This window comes from Culex quinquefasciatus, chromosome 2, assembly GCF_015732765.1.
Source record: "Culex quinquefasciatus strain JHB chromosome 2, VPISU_Cqui_1.0_pri_paternal, whole genome shotgun sequence".
Taxonomy (NCBI): domain Eukaryota; kingdom Metazoa; phylum Arthropoda; class Insecta; order Diptera; family Culicidae; genus Culex; species Culex quinquefasciatus.
In genome coordinates this window covers 149,747,840-149,775,524 of record NC_051862.1, presented here as the reverse complement: position 1 = coordinate 149,775,524, position 27,685 = coordinate 149,747,840, and the positions used below count along the sequence as shown (strand labels likewise).

At 42.2% G+C, this 27,685-nt stretch overlaps 2 protein-coding genes across 8 annotated transcripts in view; one reads left to right on the top strand and one right to left on the bottom strand.

Moving 5' to 3' along the window:
- LOC6032942 overlaps positions 1 to 4,648 on the top strand; it is a 151,814-nt gene extending 147,166 nt beyond the window's left edge. For all 7 annotated transcript variants that reach the window (XM_038257543.1, XM_038257542.1, XM_038257541.1 and 4 more), the window contains one exon: positions 3,075 to 4,648. In XM_038257543.1, coding sequence (XP_038113471.1) covers positions 3,075 to 3,196 — 122 coding nt within the window. In that variant the 3' untranslated portion in view covers positions 3,197 to 4,648. The remainder of the gene's footprint in view (positions 1 to 3,074) is intronic.
- Positions 4,649 to 15,100: 10,452 nt separating this feature from the next.
- LOC6032940 (collagen alpha-1(V) chain) lies at positions 15,101 to 27,317 on the bottom strand. The gene is made up of 14 exons (XM_001843408.2): positions 27,229 to 27,317; positions 26,370 to 26,637; positions 21,907 to 23,525; positions 20,935 to 21,079; positions 20,442 to 20,630; positions 19,731 to 20,224; positions 19,419 to 19,670; positions 19,103 to 19,354; positions 18,457 to 19,033; positions 17,985 to 18,137; positions 17,548 to 17,781; positions 16,141 to 17,007; positions 15,896 to 16,080; positions 15,101 to 15,829 (listed from the first exon to the last, which is right to left on the bottom strand). The coding sequence occupies exons 2-14, from the start codon at positions 26,554 to 26,556 to the stop codon at positions 15,464 to 15,466; spliced, it is 5,520 nt and encodes a 1,839-aa protein (XP_001843460.1). The 5' UTR covers positions 26,557 to 26,637; positions 27,229 to 27,317; the 3' UTR covers positions 15,101 to 15,463.
- Between the last annotated feature and the right edge of the window lie 368 nt (positions 27,318 to 27,685).

Sequence of the window (27,685 nt, the reverse complement as noted above, 5' to 3'; positions counted from 1 at the left end):
CGCGCATCCTGAAGATCGACGAGAAAATTTCAAAAATAACATCAAAAACACAAACAGCAGGAAAAAAAACAAAGGAAGCCCACCAACAAGTGTGTGGTGCAGTTGTTTTTTCCCCCATCCAGTCAAATCAATCCGAATTCCGAAACGGAATCTAATTAGAATCGTATACAAATTCCGTTTCAAACGCAACAACCGGTTCGAACACGGAACCGGTTGTTGCGTTTGAAACAGAATTTGTATACGATTCTAATTAGATTCCGTTTCAGAATTCGGATTGATTTGACTGGACAGCCTTGAAGTCGATAAAGCAGTTTATTTTTGTTCGAGCTTTCCTGCCCATGTTCGCTTAAATGTCCCATATGCATTTTTGTCGATTTTGACTTAGATATTAGAATAGCTTTGTTATGTTACTTTAACCTACACTAATAATATTTACCACTTTGTTCCAAAAATTCAGTAATCAACGACACATTTGTTTGTCCCATCTGAAAAATGTTCAAATATGAGTCCCATCGTGATAATGTTCACAAACCTGTCCCTCTATCAAATATTATGTCCTGAACATACCTTTCGGATTCTCCAATCTTTTAAATATAGTCAGCAAATATACAGACAGGCCATCTTGAAGGGTTTTCATCCATTTCACGGTCACACAAATCTTACAAATGACTGATGAATTCATTAAAAAAAAAAAACAATTTTCTCCATTTTCTGCTGAAAAGTTTGTTTACTACTGGGGTTACCTAGGCAGCATGCTGCGAACAGGCTGGTTTGCGAACATATTGATGCACTATGTAGAAAATGTTAACATACCAGGTCCCATCCTGCATATTTTTTCAAATTGAAAGAGAAAAATCAAGACTAATTTGAATACTAATTTATCAAAAGCATAAACAAGAACATGTTTGAGAACTATGTTGAATGATTTTTTAGTATAATAATTGTATTTTTTAAAATAAATGAGAAAATGTTTTTCAAACTTCCAAGCTCGTTCTCTCAACTTGTTGAAAATGCATATGGAACATTTATGCGATCATGGGCAGTTTCGGCGAGGCAATGAATCGGCATCACTGTGCGCCACTTGAAATATTTCTCAACGGAAAAGTGCTGATTAACACTCAAACGCTCGGGTAGTCATTCAACCCCTATTTGTTTTTTCTTAAAAATGTAATAACTTTTGATAGAATTGACCAATTTGGATGCTTCTGGTTGCAAAAGATTCAGATTTGGGTATATTTTCAACTGTCAGATGGAGGACAAATATGGTCCACTTTTACCGGAGATATTCCGGATTCCGTTGGGGTACCTCGGCCCTTCTATATGGATCTTTGGTCAATATAAAAAAACTATTTCAAACAACAATGCCGGAAATGATGCAAAACATCAAGATATCATTCTAATACATTCCTGCAAAAAAATTGACATGGTCAAGACCTACGGGGCACCGGAGCCGGTTCCAGTTGAGCATCAATCGACATCAGCTCAGTGAACAGTTCCCGGTTGGAACCTGTTCCGGTGCCCAAAGGTCTTGACCATGTCAGTTATTTTTTCAGGATGATGTATTAGAATGATATCTTGAAGTTTTGTATCATTTCCGGCATTGTTCTGTGAAATAGATTGTGTTATATTGACCAAAGACCCATATAGCAGGGCCGAGGTACCCCAATGGAATCCGGAATATCTCCGGTAAAAGTGGACCATATTTGTCCCTAATCTGACAGTTGGAAATATAGACAAATATGGATCTTTTGCAACCGGAAGCATCCAAATAGGTCAATTCTATCAAAAGTTATGACATTTTTATGAAAAAAATAGGGGTTAAATGACTACCCGAGCGTTTGAGTGTTAAATGTTTTGAAGCATTATTTGCTGGTATAACATACCAATATTATGATGATTTAATGCCGCTATTTAGTGCCTCGCGGTTACTTGGGCAATAGATTTGTTTGTGTACATTTTCTGATAAAACAACATATTTTTATTTACAAAAAATGTGTTGTTATCGATTTATTGTTAGAGAAAGTCATTTCAAACATCAATTATGATGTTTCAGTTAAGTGCAATAAACTATAATTTGGATTCAATGTAAATGCTTATGGTTGCATCAAACTTTGAAAAATATTTGCAAAGTCCTTTTTAGGGAGCGTCCTTTTAATACGTAGCGTAGTTGGGGGAGAGGGGTTGAAGGCCTTTCAACGATCTATACAAAATATTTGAAATTTCTATGGAAATTTTGTTACGAGAGGAGAGAGGTATGCGTTACGTAATAAAGAACTGTCCCATAGCAACTGATTTTTTTTTCTATAAATTAAATATGTTAAAAAATTTATCTGTAGCAGTTATGACTTGACCATATAAAAAAAATATATAGATCTGGAATACCCTACGAATTCGCTTCAAAAATATTGTAGATTGGACCAATGATTGTCTTAAAAATATACTCATATCATCAAAATAACTGCTAGTGACGACAACTCAGCAACTATGCGTCCAATTTCCAAAGTAGAACAATTCGAGCAAAAGGCCCAAAAACACTAATTTGATTTGATTCTTTTTAATTTTCACGATGGTTTCATTTCTTTGGCATTAAAAATCAGACGCATAGCTGCTGAATTATTATCACCAGGGCATGAAAAGGCATTGGCGATAGAGATTGCCTGATATTTGACATGATGCTCAGGAGTCATGTATCGATCATCGATCGTTCGTATGCGATTGTTGCCTTTGAAACGGGATCCGTACACAATACGAATTGAATTCCGTTTCAGCATTCGAGTTGAATTGACTGGGTGACAGCACCGGTCATGATAGTCATTTGGATGTGCCCGATTAAACTTTTCTTCAACCGAGTCCGGTGGTGTTTGGTTAGCATGTTTGCTTCTCACCCCATTTGGTCTGGGTTCAATTCTAGTCGATCCGGTTGGTATTTTTCGAGAAGATTGGACTCGGCAGTTGGTCTCGCAATCCAAAGGTCGTGAGTTCGAATACCGGAGTGTGGAGGGGTTAAAATTCAGTAGTCTGCATAGATAACAACTCTCTCAAGTGTAATTCTAATCCGTTCTTTCCGCTTTTAGCATCCGCCGGGCTGGCCCTGTACATCAGCAGCGACGGCACGACGACGCTCGGCAGCCACGAGGTCAAGTCGCGCATGCCGGCCGGAGTGTTCAAGCAGGTCGTGATGGAAAATCCCAGATAGTAGTGCAGATGGCGTGCATAATTCCTCCCGCGCATCATCATCCTCATACATTCAGCAATGCATCGTCACCGGACAACACGAACACATCCACGAAAAAAAATGCAATATTAGCAGTTTAAGGTGAAGAAGAAAAAGAAAAACATGCTTCCCACAATGCTAGTGAGATGAGGTCGAGTCAAGGTGGTTGTGTGTGTGTGCGAGAGAGAGAGAGAGAGAAAGGGAGTTTGAAGAAGTACTAAAGTCGCTATCACTGCTGTATTTTTGTGTGGTCATTAGTTGGAGATATTAGTAGGAGGTACTGTTTCAGTTATTATTTCTGTTTTTTTTTCGCTAAGCAACATCAAACAGAAGAGCGATAGTTTAGCTATCCTTTGTACATTTTGTATTATCTCTATTATTATTATTTATTAGCTCTTTTTTCTGTTTCGATATGTTTCGTTTTATTACGCCATGTGAAGTGTGTAAAAGTAGTGCGCAAAAGGATAGTTTCAGTCTAAACTAAACCGCAAACCAACAATGCTGTGACGATTAGAGGAAGAAGAAAGCAAAATGCTAAACAATTTATGCGAGTCATCCAAAAATACACAATATTAAAACGTGCATCTGTGAATAGTTGTTAATAAAGTTGTGAAACAATTTCACTACATTCTTTTTTTTATTATCATTATTATTATTATTATTACTGAATGTTTGTTTTCCTTGGGTAAGAAATTTTATGTGCGTTTCCCTTGGGTCCTCAACTTCCCTCTTTTTGGAGCAGTAACCATCAGTCCGCTCCGCTCCGGATGTACAGTTGAACAAGGCGCGATCGAACGAAATCGTTGTAGGAGCAGGCAAATCGTACAAGTCACGTTTGGTTCGTTCTGTACAGTGTAAAGTATTTAAAGGTAACGATATTTTTTTAAAAACAAACAAAAACAAGCAAACTAAGTAAGCTGAGTAATTGTTGTGATTTTTTAGAGGAAGAAGAAAAAAATCTGATAAGAAAGCATATTACAAAGTATCGCTAAACAATAAAACACACACACAAGAATGGGAAGAGGGACAAAAGTATCATGACATTCTTTTATCGAAGCGGATAGTAATTTTAAACAAAACAAAAATTGTGCAAACGACACTAGTTTCGTCGAGTGTTTCGGGTAGAAATCAAAACCAATACGTATCTTACGCGTGCAAGCACGCATTCATCAGCATTACATTACCGCAGAGAAAAAAATAACTAGGCTCCAATTGAGGAAACATTAAACTTCTATAGAGAAAATAAAAAGAAACATAAAATCAAATAGTTTCTCGTAAGGCACTGCGCGCCTGAGGAGAAAAGATCAAAAACGCAAAACATTATAGCAACAAATACCCCAACTGTTCTACACCTACACACAAAACTAAACAATAAAAGAAAGCATACAATAAATCTGGAAATATGAGGCTCAATTGAACGGATGTGGAACAACATTCTGGCCGCTTTTTAATCGTTTCTCAAATGTAAAGAACTCCTTTAGTCACAGCTCTTTTGTTGTAGCGAACGTTTCAACCATAATTTGGAAGGCAGAGAAGAGTGATGAATAAATTTATAGCTCGCTATATTGTTGGAGCACGGCGTTTATTTCATGCTGCTGTTCGTGGTGAATGCAATACTCTGGTCAAGCCAGCAATCGAAGCAAGCCTGAAATCTCTTTTTATCGTCTTCACTGTCCTTTTTGTTATCGTGAGATGCTCAGCACGAAGATTTGGCGATCTCAAGGTGGCCACCAAGGTTGTTAATCGATAATAGTATCGTCTAACGATAACGATAGTGGTCGTCGGGACGATAACGATAATCTAAGTCGGCCTGAATTTTTTTTTATATAATTCGCAATATGGGTATCGAACGATTTGAAATTTTGCTTGTATTTTAACTGTTTTAGAGTTTTTTTTTTTTTTTTTGAATGAAATACTTACATTTTCACAGAGTACCGTTAACTGGGGTGACTTTGATAGCCCGGGGTGACATTGATAGAAATTTGAATTGGTTCACTAATTTTGATGCATCCAATGTAACAGTCACATTTTTGCATATATGTTCGATAATAAGCTATTCCTTAATGCTTACATACTTAAAATTCACAAAAATGTTTAGATACTAATTTGACGGGCATTTGAAAAACCTATCAAAGTCACCCCGGGCTATCAAAGTCACCCCAGTTTACGGTACCGTATTTTCTCGAAAATATTAATTTTTTTTACAATGCATTTTAACGTGAAGACTTCCATCATTGCCATGATTTTTCGTTCAAAGATATAAATTATGCGTCGCTATCAATATTTTGAAAAAAAAAACCTTCTGAAAGTTGGTTAGAATAGTGCCCTACACATGCTGATTCCTTTTTGTAACGATTGTCCCATTCCTTGCTAAGTTATTCAAATTGCCATTAATCAATTATTGCCAACTAGGACGTCAATGATTGTACCACAAAATTATATAAATTTTGAAACTCATTTGATTTAGACCAAAAATTCTTTCAGTGGCGTCGAAAAGGCAACAGCTGGCACATACTGATTCATTTTGGTGGCAAAATGCGTTAAACGGAATTCAAGATCAACAGCTTCACCTTAAAACACTTTTGCCTTCCTCACCTTTTTTTATAAAAAATGTTGAATCCTAGGCTTATAATTTTAATTTTTATATATTTTTTCTATTTTTCTTCCGAGGGACATAAACTTCAAAAAATATCTACAAAGGCCTAATTCGCAACATGGGTATCAAACGATTCGAAATTTTGCATGCATTTTCACTATTACGCGAAATTTAACCTGCTTTTTCATTAAAAAAAAAACTCTTAAACAGTTAAAATACATGCACAATTTCGAATCGTTTGGTAACCATATTGCGAGTTATAAAAAAAATGAGTATTGTCGAGAAAATACGGTAATTTGTGAAAATTTTAGTATTTCATTCAATTTTTTTTTAAAAAGTCAACATGAGCCATTCTCTACCAAAACCAGAAATGGATTTTATTTGTATTTTTTTGATTTGGCTCAAACTTTGTGGGGGCCTTCCCTATGACCAAATAAGCTATTTTGTGTCATTGGTTCACCCATACAAGTCTCCATACAATGTTGGCAGCTGGCCATACAAAAATGGTACGTACATATTCAAACAGCTGTAACTTTTGAGTGAATTTTCTGATCAATTTGGTGTCTTCGGCAAAGTTGTAGGTATTGTTGAGGACTATTGAGAAGAAAAAAGGTACACGGAAAAAAAGTTGCAGATTTTTCAATCAACATTTTTTCCACAAAAACCCAATTTCCCAAAATACGTATTTTTTTGATTTTCGAGATTTTAGGGGACAAAAACCCGCAACTTTTGAGCCATAGAGAAACATGGTCTAAACATCTGCCGCCGAGTTATGAATTTTTGAAAAAAATGTGATTTTTTTCGAAAAGATTTTTCGAAAAGACCGGAAAATTTTACGATTGTTTCATGTATGTATTGTTTCATTCTTTTTTTTTTTTTTTTTGAAAATCGGATCATTAGTTGCTGAGATATTGACATTAGAAAATTGGTTGGTGAGACTTACAAAACATCAATTTTCTTTTTTTTTTCTTAATGCGGCTGGATCTCAGCAACCATCGGTCCAATCTTCAATGTCTTTTTTTTTGTTCTCGTGGATCAAACTTACTTTTTGCTCAGGTATTTAAAAACGTGGGTTTTATAGAAAACCTAGATGTTCGGGTATTCAAAGATCGGAAATTTGATGACCTTTCCGATGCCACATAGGTGGACTTGTGAATCGTGGACCGGTTCGGATGCAGACGGATTTCCCAACGACGCAATTCCGGGTTGGTACGAAATTCCAACAAAAATCTATTCTATCGATACAAAGACCCCCAAAACGGTGTTATACCCACTCCAAAATGTTTATTTAGCAATTATATGGTAATATATTGACATTAAACTAAATCAAAAGTTAGCAAAATTAAGTTTAGATAAGTTCTATATAGAATTTCCAGAGTTATACAAACTTTTATACTAAGTAGTTTGTAAACTTTATATTCAATCCAAATTATTTTTTTAATCAATCAAGGATGCTTATTTGAAGTTGAAAGACTGGATTCATGGTGATTTGTCAACAAACAACCTGGTTTATGTGAATTTTTCGAAAGGTGTACAAACTTTTTTTGTACCTTTTTTTAATTTTGTCGTAGTATTTGTTATATAACTTTTTATAGAAATCATCTTTTCATGAGCTTTTTGTAGCAAAATGTTCGGCATGAGTTTCTGAATAAAACGTAGTACCAGGTTTTAGTCAAACTTTAAATTGTTTACATGTTTCATCACAAAATGTGTATTGTACCCAAGGGGTGTAAATACTTTTTTTACATACTGTACTGCCGTTCTACGCATAATTGTCCCATGTTTAAAAAAGGGCAACTGAGAAAAACGCGATTGAAATTTTCCGATCGATTTCTGTGTTTCTACGCATAATTGTCCCGTGGGTCCCTATGCGCCCTTTAAGTCCCTAATCACCCCGGTTAACATTTTATCACCCTTATTTCTAATCCTCTTGCAGATAAACAAGTAAACAACATAAAATGCTTCGTGAAACTCAGGATTTCGTGATAGAAAATATTTGGTGGGACAATTATGCGTAGAAGTTCAACGATGGGACAAACAGACTTGGTGTTGTTTTCAATGTTTTTCTTGACAAAGTACTAGATTTTATGTGTTTTTCGGAAATTATACATAAAACTTAACTTAAAAATGATAAAAAGTCAGAATCGTCCAAAAATTACATGGGACAATTATGCGAAGAACGCGGTGTATGTATACTAGGGTGTTTCAGCCAAACAAAAAAGTTCTCAGATTACGGCAAACCGAGTTTCCCCTTGTAGAGGGTACCCATAGGGACTCTCATGCCAAATATCAGCCCATTTGGTTTAGAATTGGCCTGTCCCCAGCGGTTTAAAGTTTACATGGAAATTACTATGGGATTTTTATGCTTTTCGTTCAATCGATCCTACAGGCCAGGGGACAACATGGATTCACTCGGAATAAAAACAGGTGTGTAGGGGATGGTCCAATGAACACATTCCAGAAGGAAAAAGGGTTGTCCGTTCTGTCCCCAAGGTGCGCATTGGATCGACGTCCGGTGTCTCAAAAACTACGAATGCCGACGCCAATTGAGCTTTTATTTTCAATGGTTACTACGTAGTTGTGATGTATTTTGAATGGTAAACATGAAACAAATGTCAGAACGTCTCAATGGAAGCAGAAAGCTTTAGTTTGCGGTCCTGGAACCAGGCTTTCCTGGTGGGAAAACTACTTCGTAAAGCGAGTTCATGTAAAAAAGTCCTGGCAGATGTATTGTGCTTTTGTTTTTTTGCATCTAGGTGCTTGGAATAATTAAGTGTTACCAACGGTTTAAGGTTAGTGTTGGTTGTTGTAGCAGTATTTACTGACCGATATGCAGGATTCTTGCTGGCTCCGTTAGACTATAACAAATAGCAAATATTTTCTTCAACTTCCTGCCCTCTCTCTTCAAAATCAGTCAGCGGATGACCAAAAGTCTTCAATAGGCGAACAACCACTGCCTCCCATCAATATTGCACCTTATAAAAATTCGAGAGAGACCACCCCTCAACCCCCTTGACCAAATTAATGATTGCTAACCAACTGCACTTATGTACAATGAATTTTCCAAGATTTTTTCAATTAAATGTTATACTCTAGCTTGTAATTTCTTTTTTTTTAAATTGAAAATTGAAATTTAAATTGAATGCACTGAAAAGAAATTGATTTGAAGACAGTATTTTTTTTTTAGTTCTGTGTTTTAAAAGTAATGATATTCAATAAAATAATGTTTTAATATACGGTTAACATAAGAAATTGTTAATCTTCTTATGTATTTGTAATGTGAAGTAAAAACAGAAACACAACAATAAGCAAATGAAAATTTTTATTTGAGGCCGCTTTGGGCAAGACCAAGTTGGATGACGATTTCGAAGAATCATGACTACGCTGAATGGTGACATCGGACTTGCGCATGACGCCAGGACCACGCTCGATGACGGGCTGGCGAGATCGGACTTTTTGCTGGACGTTGACTTGGACAGGACCACGCTCGATGGCGAGCAGGAGAGATCGGTCGGGATTCCGGAACAAGAGTGTGCTTAAAAGTTCTCTGTTCGTTGGTGTTTGTTTAAGAGGCAGGTTTCCTTGCAGAATTCCCACCAGAAAAGCCTTATATTTACTTTCACTGTTCTCGTTGCTGTTGTTGTCACCAGCTAGGTCATGGCCCTGATCAAGATCCTGATCAGCTTCAAATCGTCGATCTGCTGAGGCTGTTAAACTATCCAAACAGTTAACCAACGTTTCAGTCGTTTGTTCAGTCGTTCCAACTGCAGCCTCCTCTTATCCGATTGGCTAAAGATTGAAGAGTTAAATAAGAGTGTAACAGGAACATTTAATTTAAGCATACATTCCACGATAAATCACATGGCATGGATAGTTCCGTCCTGAAATGAGTTCTATCCTCCTCAGATTTCGAAGGGGTTCGGGATTTTTGCTTGTAAAGTCCTAAAATTACTTTAATTTAGTAAACTGGAATAAACCATTCTGATAAAACCATATTGTTAAAATTTATACCTCTCCAAGTGTCGTACAAATCTTGCAAATGGGAATTGATCTTTCTTCGTGGTACATTTAAAGCACATTCCGCCAACCGGGAGATTTCCAAGGCGGCATTCTTGATCGAAAGCTTGTCGTATCGATTCCGGTTCAAAAGAACGCTTAAAAGCTCTCTGTTCGTCGGGGTGCGATGCAGGGGCAGATTTCCCTCCAGATTTTCCACCAGGAAAGCCTGGTTCCAGGACCGCAAACTAAAGCTTTCTGCTTCCATTGAGACGTTCTGACATTTGTTTCATGTTTACCATTCAAAATACATCACAACTACGTAGTAACCATTGAAAATAAAAGCTCAATTGGCATCGGCATTCGTAGTTTTTGAGACACCGGACGTCGATCCAATGCGCACCTTGGGGACAGAACGGACAACCCTTTTTCCTTCTGGAATGTGTTCATTGGACCATCCCCTACACACCTGTCTTTATTCCGAGTGAATCCATGTTGTCCCCTGGCCTGTAGGATCGATTGAACGAAAAGCATAAAAATCCCATAGTAATTTCCATGTAAACTTTAAACCGCTGGGGACAGGCCAATTCTAAACCAAATGGGCTGATATTTGGCATGAGAGTCCCTATGGGTACCCTCTACAAGGGGAACCTCGGTTTGCCGAAATCTGAGAACTTTTTTGTTTGGCTGAAACACCCTAATGTATACCAAAAATTTTCCATTTTCTTTAGAAAAAGAAAATGTTTTTTTTTGTTTTAAATGAAAAAATGACCCTTCTGGGTTAAAATGACATGTTCCAATTTTTTTACAGTTGATTAACGGAAAATGGCAGAGTTTTTAAAACTTTTTTAGAGTTGTGGGAACGAGTCGAGATCCCAGAGTTCGAAGACGGTTCCGGAGGCGAGAATAAACGCGTGTTTTGCTTAGGGAAAACTAACAGCTAATGTTTATTACTTCTAGAGAAAACGTGGTTGAAAATGACAGTTCATCTGTGGTTGGCAGTGATGCCAGAAAGGCGCGGTGGTGCGCCACATAGTCCCCTCCAGTTACGCCAGGAACCGAACGCGGTGTCCGGATGGCGTAACTTTCGTCCTTCCATCATCTTCGTCCGACTCCTGGTTGCAGACGTAGGCGGGCTTGATGCGGTCGATGGTAATCCTTCGTTTTTGGCCATTTATCAGGACATCCATGAACTTCTCGTGTCGTTCGGTAACCTGGAAGGGTCCTTCGTACGGGTGCTGGAGAGGTCGTTTCACTGCGTCGATCCTTACAAACACACTTTTGCAGCTTCGCAGGTCTTTCGGGACGAAAACGGATCGTTTAGCGTAATGCGAGTTTTGGATCGGGCTGACTTGCTGCATGGTACGACACAGTTGCTTCGCAAACTCTGAGCGGCACATCTCCTTCGTTGATGGCTCCAAGAACTCACCGGGAATCCGTAGCGGCTGTCCGTAAGTCATCTCGGCGACAGAGCAATCGATATCTTCCCTGATCGCGGTACGTAAACCGAGTAAGACCAACGGAAGCTTCTCGCACCAATGTTTCGGGTCGACGCAGGTGAGCGATGTCTTCAGCGTGCGGTGGAAGCGTTCGATAAGACCGTTAGCTTCGGGATGGTATGCCGTAGTGCGGATCCGAAGAGCACCAAGAAGTCTCGTCAATTCCAGAAACAACTCGGATTCGAATTGGCGACCCTGATCCGTCGTGATTGTTTCCGGAACGCCAAAACGAGAAATCCACCCTCCACAAAACGCTTTGGCCACTGTTTCCGCTTGCATGTCCGGCAACGGTACTGCCTCAGGCCACCGGCTGTACCGGTCTATCATGGTTAGCAGATACCGGTTTCCATTTGAGATCGGCAGTGGTCCCACCAGGTCGATGTGTACGTGGCGAAAGCGGCTCTTGGGGAGATCGAACTCGTTGAGGGCAGCAGATGTGTGGCGATGAATCTTGGATCGCTGACAATCGTTACAGGACTTGACGAGTCGGGCGACGTCCCGGTTCATTGATGGCCACACGTACCTTTCAGCGACCATCTTTCTCGTCGTTCGAACGCCCGGGTGAGAAAGGCCATGAATGCTGCGAAGAACTTGTAGTCTCAGCTTCTCTGGAACATACGGCCTAGCGTGTCCGGCTTCGGAGACGTCACAATACAAAGACTTGTCTGTATGTGAAGACGCCCTCTGCTGTAGATTCATCGACGAAGTTCGATCGGCCAACAGCTTCTGCAGTTCCGGGTCATCCTGCTGGGCTTGTGATAGCAGCTCAAAGTCCACTGTTGAAGGAGCTACAATCGCGTCGACTCTGGATAAGGCATCAGCAGCAGAGTTGTCCTTGCCACTGATGTGCCGAATATCTTTGGTAAAGCTCGAGATATACTGCAGATACCGTTCCTCGTGTGGAAGATGGTTAGAGTTCGAGTTGAGCGCGTACGTGAGCGGACGGTGATCAGTGTAGATGGTGAAATCTCTGCCTTCGAGGAGGTGCCGGAAGTACTTCACGGCCAGCTGCATCGCCGTCAGCTCGCGGCCGAAGACAGAATACTTCTTCTGGGAGGGCGAAAACTTCTGCGAGAAGAATCCCAACGGCTGCCAGGCTTCGTCGACATACTGTTGCAGCACCGCCCCCGCCGCGGTATCCGACGCGTCGATCATAAGACCCATCCGCTTGGAAGAGTCCGGGTAGCACAGTAGGGCTGCCGTTGCCAAACTCTCTTTGCACTTCGTGAATGCTGTTTCAGCTTCGGTTGTCCACTGAAGTTTTCGCGTGTCGTTTTTCTATTTCCAGGTATCAGCTCTTGCAGCGGCCGTTGCAGCGAGACGGCGTGTCGAATAAAACGTTTGTATCCGTTCAGTAGCGCCAAAAATCGTCGCAATTCCTTCACAGTAGCGGGACGGCAGTAATCGACGACGGCTTGGACTCTACCTGCTTGGGGCGTGATGCCAGATCCACTTATGTGATACCCCAGAAAGTCGACGTCGTTTTGAGCGAAGTTGCACTTATCCAGATTCAACACCAGGCCGTTCAGCTTGAGCCGTTCGAAGACAATCCTCACGTGCTGGCGGTGTTCTTCTTCGGTGGACGAGGCGATACAGATGTCGTCGACGAAGACCACCACGAAATCAAGATCGCCGAAGATACGATGCATAAAGCGTTGAAATGTCTGGCTCGCGTTGCACAGTCCAAATTGCATCTTCGTGAACTCGAACAGCCCGAACGGAGTAATTACTGCTGTCTTGGGTACGTCGCTTTCCTCAACTGGTACGTAGTGGTACGCTCGTACCATGTCCAAGGTGGTGAAGATTTGTTTACCCAAGAAGTTGTTGAGTAAGTCGTGGATATGTGGCACGGGATATCGGTCTGGCACGGTGATCCGGTTCAAGCTCCTGTAGTCGCCGACAAACCGCCAGTCACCGTTCTTCTTTGGCACACAGTGGAGAGGGCTTGCCCAGCTGCTGTTCGACGGACGACAAATGCCAAGCTCCATCATGGTCTCAAACTCCTTCTTGGCGGCTTGTAGTTTGTCTGGCGGCATTCTGCGTGGTTTGCAAGCGACCGGCGGACCGGTGGTTTGGATGTGGTGCGTCACATCGTGCCGGACCTCGGTGCGCATCGTGGATGGGGCGGTGATTTCTCGGAACTCTGCAAGGAGATCCCGGAAAGGGTGATCAAGTGCGATAGTTGTGACGCCGTAGACTGCAGATTCCGTCAAACCACAAACGGTGTGCAGTTTCGTACCTCCATCGATGAGGCGTCTGTTGCCGAGGTCCACGAGAAGGCCGAAATGTGCGAGGAAATCGGCACCAATAATTGCAGAGGTAACTTCCGCTTGCAAGAAATTCCACGAGAACTTTCGCCGTAACCCGAGGTCCGTGGCCACAAACTTGCTCCCGTACGTCCGTATTCTCGTTCCGTTTGCTGCGTGGAGTACGAATGGCGAGGGTCCTCGAGATTTTTCAGTCCTGGATGCTGGTATTATCGACACATCCGAGCCTGTGTCGATGAGAAACCGAACGCCCGAAGTTTTGTCGAAGATCTGTAGACGGCGGCTGGTTCCTGATCCGCCCACCTCGTCGATTGCGGATGGGCGGGAAGTTAGTTTTTTGACTGGTGGAACTTGCACGGGCTTCGACAACGGTCAGCTTGGCTGCCGTACTAGCGATGATACCAGCAGATGGTGCTTTCATCGTCGCGTTTGCGGGAAACGGAACGCGGTCTTCTGCGATCAGGTCCTTGTGCCTTCATGCGCTGCAGCTCAGCTGTCAAGGCAGCGACTTGATCCGCCAGGCTTTCCTGCGAATCCGGTACGGCAAGGGTTTTGACAGCAGAAGTTTGTGGAACCAACTCCGTCATTTTATCGCCCATTTCCGCCAGCTTCGAGAGACTGCCATCGTTGATGCTGAGTACTCCACGGATGTTCGCCGGAAGTCGTTGTAAAAACAGCATTCTCAGCAGCGAGTCGTCGACCTTGAGTCCGGAGGCAAGCTCCTGCATCCTAGCCAAGAGGTGCGTGGGGCGGAGGTCTCCCAAGTCGCAAGAACCGAGCAGCTTTTTCATTTTTTCCTGTGCCGTTAGTTCGAAACGGGCGATGAGACGTTCCTTGATGGCGTTGTACTTTCCGGTCGCAGGAGGCTTCCTGACCAGGTCAGCTACGTGGCAGATTACTGTCTGGTCGATTTTTGCAACGATGTGGTGAAACTTCGTCTCATCCTTGTTGACTCCGGCCAACACAAACTGGGATTCAGCTTGTGCAAACCACATCGCCGGATCTGACTTCCAGAAGTCCGGAAGTTTTACGGCGACGGCGGCGGAAGCAGCGGGAGCCTCGGTGAGGTTTTCGGTGGACATTTTAGCGTAACGTGAATTCGTCGGCGGTCACCAATGTGGGAACGAGTCGAGATCCCAGAGTTCGAAGACGGTTCCGGAGGCGAGAATAAACGCGTGTTTTGCTTAGGGAAAACTAACAGCTAATGTTTATTACTTCTAGAGAAAACGTGGTTGAGAATGACAGTTCATCTGTGGTTGGCAGTGATGCCAGAAAGGCGCGGCGGTGCGCCACAGAGTTTTCAAATCGGGCGTCCAATTTTACATGAAAGTTTTTTTGACAGCAAATTTCTATCTTATCACCGTTTCAGGCTGCAAATTATTGAAAGCACCTCTTTTTTCGCACGGACCTCGGATACTCAAAAGATATCCCTAAGGACAAAGTTTCACGCAAATTGAAAAGGGGTCGGGGCTACTGCTGTGTGAGTTGGCGGAAAATAACCCTTATTTATTTATAAAACGAGGTTGTCTGCTGTTTATTTTATTTATTTTTTTAATTCAACAATTTACAAATCAACGGTTTTGGCAGTGATATTCAAAGTGTTTTTGTGTGTGTGTACTTTGACATTTCTTACAACTAAGTTAGAGGTAGGTTCCCCACCTGACTTAGGATGTTATTCAGTCCATTGTAGTTTATGTTTAACTTATGCAACTTAAGTATAGTTTGGTCCCCCTTACAGTTCTAAAATGTGTGTGTGTTTCTTAAATTATATTTTACTATTAACTTAAGCTACTTCTCATTAGGAATACTCTCATGTCTAACATTGGAATATCGCGTTATTTCAAATCGTTTTCCTGGCTTTCAAAGTCCATACACTCGTAGCTCGTTTTCGTCATTTGAAGCAAACTGGTCCCACCTGGAAACCGAATGCTTGCTGGGGCTGCCCGTAGTCCACCGGATAAAAGTCAATTATCGGCAGGTACTGCAGCTTGGCAGTTCGAATTTCGAAGATCGTTTCACTCTTGCTTTTTCCCGTTTTGCAGCCATCCATCAGCACGCCCGGACGTAGTTTGGAGTTTTCGTAGCCCAAGTCGATTTCGTTGTCGCCCAGGAATCGTATCGCATTGTCGTAGTTGTTTTCCTCCGTGCTGAACCAGGCCACACTGTTCATGCACGTGTAGGTGAAGTTCTGGTACGCACCTTGCGAAAGGATCCGCAGGAAGGTCATCTGAACCACTCCAACGGTTTCGTACGATATCTGGGGGGGTGGTGAAGATATGTTGTAAGAATTACTTAATTCGAAGATCTTTCTTGAATCGCTTACCCTGAATCCACCCCGGAGGTTCGAGTACCAATCGGTCTTGTCGTTCTCCTTTCGCCACGGGATGTTCGGCATCTGGGAGCTGTGCAAATCCGGGAAGACGCACGTTTCACCCTCGGCCGTCATGTTGCAGAACACGTACACGGCGTCGTCCGCCATACCGAGGTTCGGGTCGATCCAGTACCAACCTAGGGGTAAGCGTATAAGTCAGGAAGAAACGTTGCCGCCTTTCTGAGTTATCTACTCACCATCCTTGAACTGGGGATGGCCATAGTGCAGATCACGGCAGGTACGTCCCGGGTTTTCTCTCGTGCCCACTGGCTTTCGGATCCGGTCCAGCTCTTGGCGCATCGAGTAGATCGAGCTGTACATGTCCAGGAATTTGGGTCCCAAGTCATCCTTGATCTTCTTTTTCTTCTTCTTTTTCTTGGGCTCAATCTTGAGCAGTTCTTCGTCAAAGTCATCCTCCTCTTCCGGAATGTCCTCAGCCTCTCGCTTCATTCGATCTTCTCCCTTTGTGATGGAGAACTCACTCATGCGGAACAGCAACTCCGGAGGAATAAGTGGAGCCTCAGCTGGAGGACCAGGCGGACCAGGTAATCCTGGAGGTCCTGGATCACCTCGCATTCCAGCAACGCCCTCAGAACCTTTCGGCCCCAATGGACCATCACCACCGGGCGTGCCTTGAGGACCGTCATTGCCCTTCAAACCCAAAGGCCCAACAGGACCCGGAGGACCCTTTGGACCATCTATACCTTGATTACCTCGACTTCCCTTGTCACCTTTCTCGCCCATGTCGCCCTTCAAGCCAACCATTCCAAGCTCACCACGGTGACCCTTGGGTCCACGCTTACCACGGTCACCTTTCTGTCCCTTAGCCCCAGTCTCGCCAATCTTACCCGCAGGTCCTGTTTCGCCAGATTTGCCCGTTGGTCCAATCTCGCCCGAAGCTCCTGGCGATCCCCTCAAACCGGTTAAACCTTGCGGTCCGGGCATGCCCTGGGGTCCAGTTATGCCAATGTTACCAGCTGGCCCTGGCAACCCACGGTCTCCCTTTTCTCCTGGTAGCCCAGGGGTCCCTTGGCTGCCGGCAGGACCTTCTGGACCCATTTTTCCTACAAAAGTATAATATTGAAATTTACAAGTATTCTTCGTAAAGGGACATTCTTTAAACAAAGATAGCCACCAGATGGCCGATCGGGAATGATGCCATTCAGAGCCTTAAAAATCACAAATTATATCCAGCTTTTTAAGCGAAAATGGCGTTCGAATGGTGAACGCCCGAAATGTCAAAATCACGCAGTGGTACCAACATTACGAAAAGAGTGTGCCATGGCATGACAGCCGCATTTTTTTTCTAATGTTGGTGCTACTGCGCGATTTTGACATTTCGGACGTTCAACATTCGAACGCCATCTTCGCTTAAAAACCTGGATACATTTTTAAACACAATTGATTTTGAGCAAAAATTCTGCTACGTCTTCAAAAAGAGTAAAACCTGATGCAGATATCCAATAAATTCGGAATGTACCTTTGTGCCTTATCAAAAAATTATGAAATACTACTTCAAATGCTCTGTAAAGCCTTTTGAATAAGAGACGTCAAATCCTATATGTATCCCCCCACATAAATATCCCAAATATCATCCATCTTACCCGGTGACCCCATCTCTCCAGGCAATCCCACAGGTCCAGGTTCTCCAGACAGCCCAGGTTCACCCTGTTTTCCGTCTTCGCCATCCTTTCCGGTGTCTCCTTTAGGGCCAACCACGCCCGGTTCACCCGGATTACCAGGGAAACCTTGCGCACCAGCCACTCCTTTTGGTCCTTCTGCGCCAGCTGGGCCACGCTTTCCGGGAGGTCCAGGTGGTCCACTCTTACCTTCCTCACCTTTAAATTATATGAAATATAATTTTAATTCAGAAATATGAGTTAAAGATAATGGATAAAGGTAATAGTTGTTCATAGAAGAGTGAGTGATTTGAAAAACCTTAATACTCGATATAATATAAATTATGCTATGTAGAATAAACTGCTTTAAAATCAACATTTACTCCTTTTTGATAGATTGAATGATCTCCTTCCTTCCTCACCTTTTGGTCCAATAGATCCCTTTTCACCTTCCTTCCCTTCGGGACCTTGTGGCCCCGGGGGGCCCTGTGCACCAGGTTCACCAGCTAAACCTTGTGGTCCCGCAGGACCTGTCGCTCCTGGTCCTCCTTCTGCGCCACGAGGTCCTCTTCTACCTGTAGCGAGTAACAGTGACAGTAGAAGATAAATAAAAAATAATTAGTGAAATGAGTAACCAATCAATTTTCCTTTCCGCTTAAAGATCACTTTAGTAGATTTTAGCTGTCATATTTGGGTTCACAAACCCCAAACTAATTGAAATCAACTGGTCGATAGCATTCCATATTGAGATAATGCGAATATTCCGTGCAGCCGCCATATTGGCAGCCATCTTGTATATCTTGACTTTAAGACAACAACATTCGGATAACTAACTAGCATGACATTGGTTGACTATCCAAAAAAAGTGTTTTATGTACCCGATCATGACATTACCTGGTTCCCCTGGTAAACCAATGGGGCCTGCCGGCCCGATTGGTCCATCATCTCCGCGACCACCTTTCATCCCGGGCGGACCAGGCATTCCTTGGGGGCCCGAAGCACCAGGAGGTCCCGGTAATCCCGTTGGGCCGTCCTCACCCTTTCCGCCGGCACGACCCATTTCTCCTGGAGGCCCCTTTTCGCCGGGTGGACCGGCAGCTCCAGGTTCTCCGCGACTTCCCTGTGATCCTGGCGACCCAGTTGGACCTGCCTCGCCCTGCGCACCTTTGAAGCCCTTTTCACCGGGTGGGCCCATGTCTCCTTTATCGCCGTCTTCTCCTGGAGGACCTTGGGGCCCGGGAGGTCCCGTTAACCCTCTTTGCCCTGGCAATCCATCTCTTCCGATAGGTCCCATCAAGCCCATATCACCACGCTCCCCTTTCAAGCCTACAGAACCTGGAGGTCCCGTTTGACCGCGACGACCCTCTGGTCCCGGAGGTCCCTCTTTGCCGGGTTCTCCAGGTTGACCTTTGTCGCCGACGGGCCCGGAATTGCCCGGAACTCCGATTTCTCCTTTCAGGCCAGGTAGACCCTTGAATTAAATTATAAAATATTAAAGGTGGTTGGTTACTTATGACACATACGACTCAAAAATACATACCGGCATTCCCATCATTCCACGCTCTCCCGGGAAACCAGACAACCCTTGCGCTCCAGGTGGTCCATTTTTACCAGGTGGACCTGGAGGTCCAACTTGACCTTCCTTGCCGGTATCACCAGGAACTCCCGGCTCACCTGGCATTCCTGGTAACCCCGGTATCCCTGGTTCACCAACGGGTCCTGGTTCCCCGGTTTGACCCTGAGGTCCAATGACACCGGGGGCACCCGTTGGTCCTGGATTGCCATTTTCACCCTTAAAAAAAGAAGTTCAGCAGTCATTCAGATGTCATTAGTAACTTCATTCATTTTCAAGATACCGGAGGTCCCCGCTCGCCAGGCGTTCCCTGTGGGCCATCTTTCCCGTTGTTGCCTTGCGGACCGGGTAACCCAATGAAGCCACGTGGTCCTTCTGGTCCTTGGAGCCCGATCTCTCCCTGTGGTCCTGGTGCCCCTGGCTGACCTGTATCACCCTTGAAACCGGGAGTTCCGTCCGCCCCTCTACGACCACGTGGTCCTCGGAAACCTCTCGGTCCAACTTCACCGCGTTCGCCTTGTAGTCCGGTATTGCCCTGTTGAAAGGTTGTAATTGTGTCGTGTTGTCTATCAAAGTTCGGTTGTTTCAAGCTTACCCTTTCTCCTTTATCGCCCGTTAATCCAGAAATGCCAACGGAACCCTTGTCTCCCTTATCGCCGGTCGGGCCAGGATATCCGGTGAACCCTTGAACACCTTGCTTGCCCTTCTCCCCGGACAAACCCATCGCTCCAGGCTCCCCACGAGGTCCTTCAAAGCCCTTGGGTCCCTCTGGACCCTCGATGCCCGTTATACCTTGGGGTCCTATCGCTCCACGTTCGCCAGACGGTCCCATGTCACCCTTTTCGCCGTCATGACCACGTTCACCTTTCTCTCCGCGATCTCCCGGAGCTCCTCGTTCTCCGTCGTCCCCTTTGGGACCTCTATTTCCGGGAAAACCGATCGATCCTTGAACGCCCTGTGGTCCTTGGTCTCCTTTCGGTCCCACTATTCCGGGATTTCCCTCTCGGCCTGGTGCTCCGTCAGCCCCCGGCAAACCGGGTAAACCAGGCTTTCCGTGAGGTCCGGGAATTCCGGGTGGACCCATGTTTCCTGAGGAAGGGTTATTAGAAAGAACGCGAGAAAAAAACATCATTCTTTTACTCTATTATCCTAAGTCTGCATTATTAGGTACTCCATATGTGGGGATCGACGATACCTGTTTTAAAAAGTAATACTTTTCGACATTGTTTTGTTTTTTGAGTCGACTGAAAACTTGTTTTGCTCTTTCCCGAGCAGTAATAAAATGGTATACATATGGTTACATTACCTTGAGGACCTGGAGGGCCAATCGGTCCTGTTGGGCCCGTTTGCCCAGGTGCTCCTGGCTGACCCTGAGGGCCAGGATTTCCCTTCACTCCTGGTAAGCCTTCAGTGCCCGGTAAGCCAGGGTTCCCGGGTGGTCCTGGAAATCCTCTCCCGCCAGTGAAACCTCGTGGTCCAAGCTCTCCCGGAAGACCTGTTGATAGGGTACGTTAAAACATACGAAGTTAAGGTAGATCGAATAGTTAAGTTTAAGGTGTGCTCGATTAGCATAAGGTTTTTATGGCCATTCCGGCGTTGGTCGATTTTTCGGATATTTTAGGGCATGATCCGCAAATATCCGCAAATACTATTTCTTGGAACATGAACTATAAGCTAATGAGTTTTTTTTCACCCGAAAATAGTTAAGAAACTTAAAAATGGCAAAAACTGGCTAGCACTGTATTACGGGATGAATTTTGTATAAATCTTGTTTAAATTTCTACAAGAATCACACATACCTGGCAACCCCGGAGGGCCATCTTCACCCTGGATTCCTTCGTGACCTTGGGCTCCTTTTTCGCCGGCATGTCCAATTCGGCCGCGTTCACCTTTTTCGCCAGGAATGCCCGGTAATCCAATCGGTCCCGGTTCTCCCTTCAAACCCTGTAATCCGGCATAGTGTAAGAAAAATAATAATAATAAGGAAGAATGTAATCGTACTTGCTATGCAAAGTATAGAATAAGAAAAAAAATAATACAAGTCGATTCTTTAATTAAATGTTGGTGTAGATATAAAAAATATGTATAACATGAATATGTTTTTTTCCAATTCACTCAACCCCCGGTGGTTGGTCACATTTCGTTTGACACTTTTTTAGTTTGTACCCCGTTGGTTGGTCAAAGTCAAACTAAAAAGTGACGAACTGTAATTTTTTACACGGCGCTCACGCACACTATCAAAACAAACGTTTGGTAGTATGTGTGAACTCCGTGTAAAAGCGGTGTCAAACTAAAAAATTACCTCGTTGTTTGACAACAGTTGTTGTCAAACCAACGGGGTTTGAGTGTATAGGTTTTTGAATCACATTTTTTCTATTCTCAAAATTTTGGCGTTATCGGTGAAAATCGATGATATATCGGATAAAATAAATTTCAAATGAACTAAATTAAACAGACTCTCTCATACTTTAAATGCTTTTTATTAAAGCTGTATTATTTGATAATGTATCATTAACAAAAAATCAAAGCTCTGTTTTTTGAAAAATACTAAAATTTTGTTGGATATTAAACAATGCCAAAGGATTTATTGAAAATATCAAATGTAATTATACTATTTTGACAATGCTTGTGCATAGTTTGTTAAATAATTTGCAATTGTGTTTTACACTAATAACAATAACTCTAATTTTGTTTAAAAAACAATCATAATTTTGCATAGCAAGGAATGAAGAACTCTGATTTTGATTAGAGAAAGATCTCAAATACGCTACCTGTAATCCGGCAAGCCCACGTTCACCGTCTCTTCCAGCGCGTCCGCGTCTTCCCTCTCTTCCTGGCAACCCTGCTGGCCCACGTAACCCTCTAGGTCCCGGTTCGCCAATATCCCCCGGCTCACCTTTCGTTCCCTCTGGCCCAGGAGGCCCGACAGGTCCCGGAACACCAGTCAAACCCATAGGTCCATCGGTTCCACGCATCGCCATCATATGCTGGGACAGCATCTGCCGGAACGCTTCTGCCTGCGTGTCGGGACCCTTTTCGTTAGTTGATTGACTCAGCGGGATCATGAAAACGTGTCCCGGAGGTCCTGGGGGACCCGATTGTCCCGATAAGCCATCTCTACCTGGGTCTCCCTTTGGACCTGGTTCCCCAGGCAAACCTCTAGGACCGACAATGGTTCGGACACCACCGATACTTCGGTTATTCGATGGTAATATTGGGAAGGAAACGGAAGAATCATCACTGCCTGGAGACCCTGGGTCGTGAAATGGTTCGATGTCTTCGTACGGTTGTTCACCGTCAGGTTGTCTCCTGTTCGTGGCTGACGAATCATACTCTGGATCTGGCAACGGCAAAATTGGTCTTCTTCCGTACTGATCATAGCCATCAGAGGTTGTTCGGTTGAATTCGGCTCTGTACTGATCTTCGTACGACCGCTGAGTACTTGTACTGTAGGTTTGGTGCTCGGGTTGTTTCGATTCACCCTCAAGTTCTAGATTGTTATAATATTCGTCATCTTCTCCAATGCTTTCGAGTCCATCGGCTTCCCCTGTCAAATCAACAAACTCACGATGACCATAGCTTTGGCTACCCGTTGCAGAACTTGAACTTGATACCACCTGTCTGTTCACTTGATCTCGGGTACTTTCGTAGCCACTTTGACGCTGGGAAGACGACGAAGAATTGGCTGCTGAACCAGCTTGAAACGACTGGCTATGAACTCCGGATGAAATATGCACCGATCCGTAGTCCACTGATCCAGCACAACTGGGCGCATACCTAGTACAGATGTGGTACGCTTCATCGGGAGTATTCGCAACCATGAACAGCTGTACATCTCCCGTAAAGAAACCATCATCTTCATTCAACTGCATTCCCGTCAGAATCAATCCATCGACGGCAATTGTCGAAGATGGTTTCCTCTTCAGTTGTCTAGTGATCTGGGTGTTACAGTCCAATACCAACGTGACAGAATCTCCCTTAACACTGATTCCCAACCGATGCCACCGCTGATCGTCGATACCAACGCCGAAGCTGATCAAGCTCTCCTCCTCGGGTTCACCGTCGGTATCTTGGTAGTACAGCGCCACTTCCATGCCGACCATCAGCATCAGGACCTCCTCCGAGTCGGACGAGTACACCGAAAACAGCGGTACCCGGACAAGGTTGGGAGTGGCCTTCAGCACAACCAGCAGAGAAAAGTCCGTAGGAAAGCCGGCCGGGAAGGCTTGGGTCGTTCCGATGCTTAGCACCGTATCCTGGTTGAGGTTGTAGGCCGCCGCCGGATATGTTTGGTACTCGTTGCGGGTCTCGTTGCACATGCCTGAAGTGGGTGTGATGCCCGAGGGTAGCCTAGGAATTCCAAACAGCTCGATGAAGTCAACGAGTCCATCTGAAAGTAAGATTTAAATATTGATTAGAGTAAGTCAAATATTAAACCCCCATCGCATTTTTATACAAATAACAATTATTTTCAATTGAAAAGCGTTATATTGCAAGGATTAAAACAAAATAAACATCCAAATAAAAATTTTACAGTAAATTGAAACAAAATAGATTAATTCAAATTAAAACGAAATTTGAATCATCAAGTTATCACAAAATGAAAAAGCTTAGTTAATCTTCTCCCATGAATTTTGGCTTTTGCTACATATTTATGTTTTTTTTTTTGCACATAGAGGATAAATGTTTTTTGTTTAAATTGCAATGTTTTCAGCCAAAACATTTTTCAAATTGCCTTTAGAAAAGATTGCTCAGGATTTTTGGAAAATAAACGAATTTTATTTTTACTTAGGCCGATGCAAATATTTAAAAAAGTTTTTGTCCCTCGGCAAGGGGGGGGGGCAAAAAAATAAAAAAATATAAAAATTTAAATAACAAACCATAGTCTTCACATTTAAATGAAAAAAGTGTTTAAAAATGCATTTTACACTAGTTCAGTTGTTTTGCAATCATTAGTTTAAAAAAATCTAAGATCTGACAAGAACAAAAATTGTATCGAAAAAAAAGATTTTGCAACAAAAATTTTCAAAAAATCTTAAGATTTTTTAATAAACCCAAACATGCTAAACATGATTTTAAACGCAGGAGAATGTTTTTTAATTTGATTTCAGTTGGTTGCACTTGAATTTTCATTGAAAGTTTATTGAAAAAAATTGTTTTGCCCCCTGATTTTTCGGGCCAATTTTGTAGGGGGGGGGGGGGAGGGTGACAAAAAATTTTAAAAATATTTGTACCAGCCTTATCGAATAAAAGTTAAAATTCTTGTAAAAGTTTCATTCAATAGGTACAGCAAACTTTATCTCAGTTGTATTACAGGGACCTTGATTTGAGGCGGAAAAAACTTAAATTATTGAAGTAAGCTCTTATAAATGACTGAAAATTCAATTAAAGATGAAAAAAATATTGAGAAAACAGAGATAGCTATTTGGTTGCAGTATCCTTAGTATTATATCATATGTAAATATGAAGAAAATTTCATTCTAATTTTGTCTTTACTACCAATTTATTTTTTTATTTTTTTCTGGGTCGTGTGAAATTGGAAATTGAAAAGTTTTACTTAATTCTATAGAATTTGATACAATTTTTAATTTGAAACTTGACCGCCCACCATTGAAAAAATGGCTAATATCCACTGCAAAAACGAGATATTAGCACCAGGCGGTACAAGATGTTCCAACGCATCTCCTGGAACTTGAATTTCACTGAAATTGTGTTTAGACTTAGCTGCCGATGCGCAAACCAAACGGCTAATATGCGACTCTTATGTGAAATTGCCTTGACGGAGATTTTGTGACAAACACTAAAACGCGTTTTTCTCGGAATACTTGATTTGGCATAATAGCCGAATTTTCAAATATGGGCAGTTGATGCCTTAACGCATCTTTTGAGGAAGGAGATAAAAACTTATAAAAATATGTTTATTGGGCTTTAGAAGTCCTTCAAAATGTCGAAGAAATTTGGAAGAAATTTAATAAAATGTAAGATAGATAAACAGAAGCTGTCCAGAGAAAGTTTTGTAGCTTTATGCAACAAAAATGAAAAATATCCTTTTTTAAATGAGCTTGTGTTCTACTATCTACGTGACATAAAAGAACAAAGAAATTTAGAAAAGATTTTCCATAAGTGTTCTTTCTCCATATAAGTACTTTTTGTAAAATGAACAAACTATTTTCATGGTTATTTTAGCATTTTGCAAACGTAAAAATTTGGTCGGATTTTTTGATAATCATCTTATTTCTGGTCTTGACTAAGACCTTGATGAAGAAAAATTTCTAATAAATCCTGTTTTGCACCATAAAAAAATTATTTTAAAATTATTGATTTTCAGTACGTTCAGCCTGTCGCACTTACATCAATTTTCATGGAGTGACTAGATAGCACGACAAGATTGAAACTACTTTCATATATAAAGTGACAAAAATGCACGGAGTTTTTTCGGTTTTTGTTGAATATCTCAGGATTGAAATCGAATTTTGGGGATCTGTGATGGTCAAAAGGTGAGGCATTGTGAGCTGCACAATATGGCGTTCTTAACTCAATTTGGCCCAAAATGCACGTACGACAAGTTAGCACGATGGCGACGATGTGGTAGTAGAATCAAATAATTGCATTGCTAGTACCAATTCCTCATAAGGGAATTATTAAAATTGTAAGAATAACGAACGTACGAGCGATTGTTCCTCTTGCCCCATATGGTCGTCTTGCCAAACTATCCCCTACCATATACTCGGCACTTTATTAAGAACATGAAAAGAATATGCGAATATGCAGCAGCTGGCAGCACTCCAAACTTTTCAATAAATTTCACAGTCGAAATAGATTTTTTCTCCGAGAAAAATGTTGTATGCTTCTTCCTTTCCTTACATTGATATATCCTATATGAAGTAACGTTTAGGCTGATGCAAATATTTTCCAAAGTTTCTTTCGCCCATCCTTCAATGAACCCCAAAAACAAGGAGGAGGGGGGATTAAAAAAAAAAAACAAAAAAAATGTGAATAAAAATGTATGTTAAATCTGCATTGAAAATTAATTTTAACATGTTTGGGCTCATTTAAATTTATTTCATTTTTTAGAAAACTCCAATGAAAAGTTTTTTTTTTGCGAAAATTATTTTTTTCTTCATTATTTACTTAGATACATATTTCCCAAACTAAGAATGGCATAACAACAAGACTGGTATAAAATGCATTTTATAACATATTGTTCAAAACTAACTAAGTTACTATTGCTTACCTTTGCTAGCAACAGCCTCACATCCGGCGAATAATCCAGCAGCAATGATGGCGACCGTTACAACTCTCCCGAAGATGCTGGCGGCCGGCACTCGAACATTTTCCACACCCCCAAGTGTGTAACATTTCCGCTGCCGGAATCCGCCGGACCATCCCGGTTTTCCTCTCCTTGCGTCTGCCTCTCTCATTCTAAACTGTTACTGCTCTCTAAATCGCACTAGTGTAAATTTTCTTCTTCTCTTTTTTCGGCCTGTGGTCCGGTGATTTCACTGCAATTGATAACAAAACGAAACAATAACACAATTTGTTAAAACCAAAAACAAAAACTCTTGCCATTAACCACGTGCTCTAAGAAGTTTTTGTGTTTTTCTCTTTTTTTCAACCGGCAAACGATGACGTCGCTCCCAAATCACAGCCGGTCACAGAACTTTCTTATCTCGACTTTTTTTTTTGCTTTCTAAATTTGAACTGGACCACTTCTAATTCGGCTGTTATCACTTTGGATTTCATCATCGCTGCAGCACAACTTTCGAAAGCACATCAAGTAGGTTACTTAATTTTTCTGTTTTTTTTTTATTGTTAAGTAACAATCTTTAATTTAAAACGTGTTGAAAGATTGATCTATTAGCTGTACTTAAAAGATGAACATAATTTAATCACAATTTTTTCAATTTTAAACCTATTTAAACACTAAATTTGCATAACATTCGCATCATTTATCCACACTTTAAATCTCACAAATCAATATCTTTTCTGATTGTTTCAAACAACTTTCTCATAATCCTTGCAGCATCTCCATCACTCAGAAACATTAAAAATTTCATTCTAAAACTGTAACAGGTCACACTTTCCGCACTTACTTTTTGAACATCGCCGTTGTTTGCTCTCGGAAAGCCAATCACAGACTGGCTCACACCAAGCGATTGCGGTCAGTTTTCTTGACTTTTTAAACGATTCTCCAAACCTCACTCACTTGTTTTGTTCTAATGTGCGAGTCCAGCTAAGGCGAGCGCAGATTGTGACACCAGCTTCTAGCCGCGGCGGAGTGTGTGCGTGGGTGGCAAATTAGTTCAAAACTAACAAATTGTGCCAAATTGAAGTTTTGATTCATAAAACAGATCGCGAAGCTCAATGAGTGGTAATGGCAAAACTGTAAACTACAATACCGCCAACTGGGGTGAATCGGGACTACAGTCTGAATAGGGAGAGCAGCTTTTAAAGCATTTAAAAGCTTCAAATTAGGAAATCGATGAACTATGTTTTTTCAGTTTTTTCTGTATCTGTTCTAAGCGTAATCAATTAAAAATATCAAAATAC